Genomic DNA, 2,880 nt, shown 5'->3' with positions numbered 1-2,880 from the left:
AGAGAAACAAAAGTTCCCTTGATGGCATTTATTCTTATATTTCTAGAGTGTGGAGTAGTGGATAGAGATTAGTAGAGGTGGAAAATCCTGGTGACTTATTATAAATATCACTGACACTATTTTATGAGGCTGTTGGCATCTTTTGCCATTCATGCAGTTACTACTTCAGATCTGTCTGATCTGTCAGTCATTCAGAATGTGTTGCTCAGAAAACATGGCGTTCTTACAGTAGAACAGGCTCAGTGCAAAAGAGGGAAAAACAAGCATGGTTTTCTGAGGAAGAGAGAATATGCAAAATGCAATGTTTCTTATGCAATAAAGTTTCTTTTTAATAAACATAGAATTCCATTTAAAGATTATAAGTCCATCTGGTAAGATTCTTGGTTCCAAATGTAATCCTCCTTTTTATCATATTCTCATTTTCTAGGGAGAAAATCCTCCACCCCCGGGTTTCCTCATGCACGGAAACATTAACCCGAACGCTGCTGCTCAGCGTCCCACATCTCCAGGTCACGTGCACACCCAGGGACCACCGTACCCACAGCCACAGCGTAAGTAATGGGACCCTGACGTCCCATCATAGCAGCATTTCTTATCTGATACAGCAGCCATTTACTCCGAAGCCCCAGAGTCATGGTCGAATCAATGTTGACAAAGTAAGAACCATTCTGGGTGGGCCTTCTGAGTCCCTGCTGTAGAGAAGCACGGTTTGCCTAAGCGACATCCTGAATCGACACGCTAGGAAGCAGATCCCGCATCACTCTGCTCAGAACAGTTGATTACTGTTCCTGAGCCATTACTCAGACCTGTTAAACAGTCAAATGTCCCATGGTTTTGGTATAAAAAACTGGAATTTTAGGAATTATTTTGTACATACTCTTTCCCTTTCGGAAAAATGGTTTCAAGGGGCATTTGTTGTTGTCTTTCCATTTTACTTATTTATTTATTTATTTAGTTAGTTAGTTAGCAAGCTAGTTAGCAGACTGGGTTTTTTAGAGCAGTCTTAGGTTCAAGGCAAAATGAAGCAGAAAGTACAGAGTACCCACATATGTACAACCTCTCCCACTGTTGACATCCTTTACTACAGGGTGGTATATTTGTCACAACCGATGAATCTACACTGACACCGCATTAGCACCCAAAGCTTACACTAGTGTGCACACTTGATGTTCTACATTCTGTGGGTTTTGACAAATGTTTGATGACATGTATCCACCATTGGCTTTTGTTTTTGTTTTAGAAAATAGTTGCACTTAGAAAGTAAAAAATCACCACTATTTCAGAATTTAAATTAGGAGCAAAAAAATAAAATAAAAATCTCAAAGGGGAAGATTATAAGACTGAACAATTACTGCTAAAACAAGAGGTCATTACCTGGTAAGAACTAATCTTAATGAGTATGTTCTATGCTAAAGTAGATGTTCTTACTCCACTTAGACTTATGCTAAAGTGGGTGAATGCAAATTTGATACAAACTTTCCCTCCAGCGCTTAATGTGAATGCTGTCTTCAGAGTACTGTTAGGAAACAGATACGCTGCTACTGCGCTCACTCTGCAGGGGCTCCTACCTACCCCTGGTCATGCAGACCGTGATGGTATTAAGATCTCCCTAATCTGAGTTTAGGTCTTTGCGTTAAAACATTAGTTGGCTGCCATGCCTGATTGTTTACTAACCAACTATATATAATATGTAAAATGTTATGTAGTAATCATTTCATCAGGGATTGTAGCGTTGACTCTTAATCTGGAACTGTGCTGAAACTCAGAATTGGCGTAGCTGGTGATTTGACTGGATGTCGGAGAAGATACTGGATTCGTAACAGTAGTGCTCCCCCTCCAGTTGCTATGGGGGGGAGGTCTTGAGCTGCCACCAAACTCCGTGTGACTCTTCTGTAAAGTGGGCTGCTTTCAATGTGTGATTCCTGCATGGTTCCATCTGGTGGCCACTGTAGTCTTTGCACAGGAACGGGAACAGTCTCAGAAAAGGGTCAGTCTTGCAGTTCTTGGGTCTGATGATTCACAGACTTTCATAACCAACAATTTGGGGATGGCATTTTTACTTATTGGACCTAATGATTTTAAGTATATTTAGGGCATCTGAGCCTCAAAAACATAACATATGATAAATGTTAATTTGGGGTTGTAACTTACTGTTATAAGAATAATTATTAAAATCACTTCCATAGAATGAGGTAACTTTTTTGTTTTCTGCTGCTATCTGAATAAACTTGTAACTAATTAAAATTTCTGTTTCTTCCCCTTGATGTAGCTTGTCAACCAGCCCAGCAGTATTCCTTCGGAACAGGGGGGTCAGCAATGTACCGACCTCAGCAGCCCGTTGCTCCTCCTGCTTCGAACGCTTACCCTAACACCCCTTACGCACCTTCTGCTGCTTCCTATTCTGGGCAGTCTCAGCTGTATGCAGCTCAGCACCAGGCCTCTTCGCCCAACTCCAGCCCTGCTCCTGCTTTCCCTCCTCCCCCTTCCTCTGGAGCATCCTTCCAGCATGGCGGGCCAGGAGCTCCACCGTCATCTTCAGCTTACGCCCTGCCTCCTGGAACAACAGGTACACTGCCTGCTGCCAGCGAGCTGCCTGCGTCCCAAAGAACAGGTCTGCGCTTGAAAGGGATATGGTTTGGCTCCCTGCTTTATTTTTTCACGAACAGATGGGTGGATGGAGGGCTGTTATTTGTGGTTGCAAACTGCATACTGTGAGGTGTTGACTGAGTTTTTATAACAGATTCCAGTACTGTTTATAAAAGTGTGATTTCCCCATAATGAACTGTATTTGCTAAATGAGGAGAGCTTCGGAGCTTCAAAAGGGTAAGAGTGTGTAATCTACCATTGAACTCAAAATAAGTGGTAAGAAATTAATTGGCA

General features: G+C 42.1%; 1 protein-coding gene across 1 annotated transcript in view; it reads left to right on the top strand.

Moving 5' to 3' along the window:
* Positions 1-2,880, top strand: part of SEC31A (SEC31 homolog A (S. cerevisiae)) — a 113,846-nt gene that overhangs the window by 75,637 nt on the left and 35,329 nt on the right. Inside the window, exons 15-17 of the mRNA XM_012647146.1 lie at positions 158-228; positions 428-551; positions 2,270-2,711. Coding sequence (XP_012502600.1) covers positions 158-228; positions 428-551; positions 2,270-2,711 — 637 coding nt within the window. The remainder of the gene's footprint in view (positions 1-157; positions 229-427; positions 552-2,269; positions 2,712-2,880) is intronic.

Source organism: Propithecus coquereli, unplaced genomic scaffold, assembly GCF_000956105.1.
Source record: "Propithecus coquereli isolate 6110/MARCELLA unplaced genomic scaffold, Pcoq_1.0 Scaffold26, whole genome shotgun sequence".
Taxonomy (NCBI): domain Eukaryota; kingdom Metazoa; phylum Chordata; class Mammalia; order Primates; family Indriidae; genus Propithecus; species Propithecus coquereli.
Note: the sequence above shows the minus strand (reverse complement) of the source record. Positions and strands in the feature narration are given on the sequence as shown.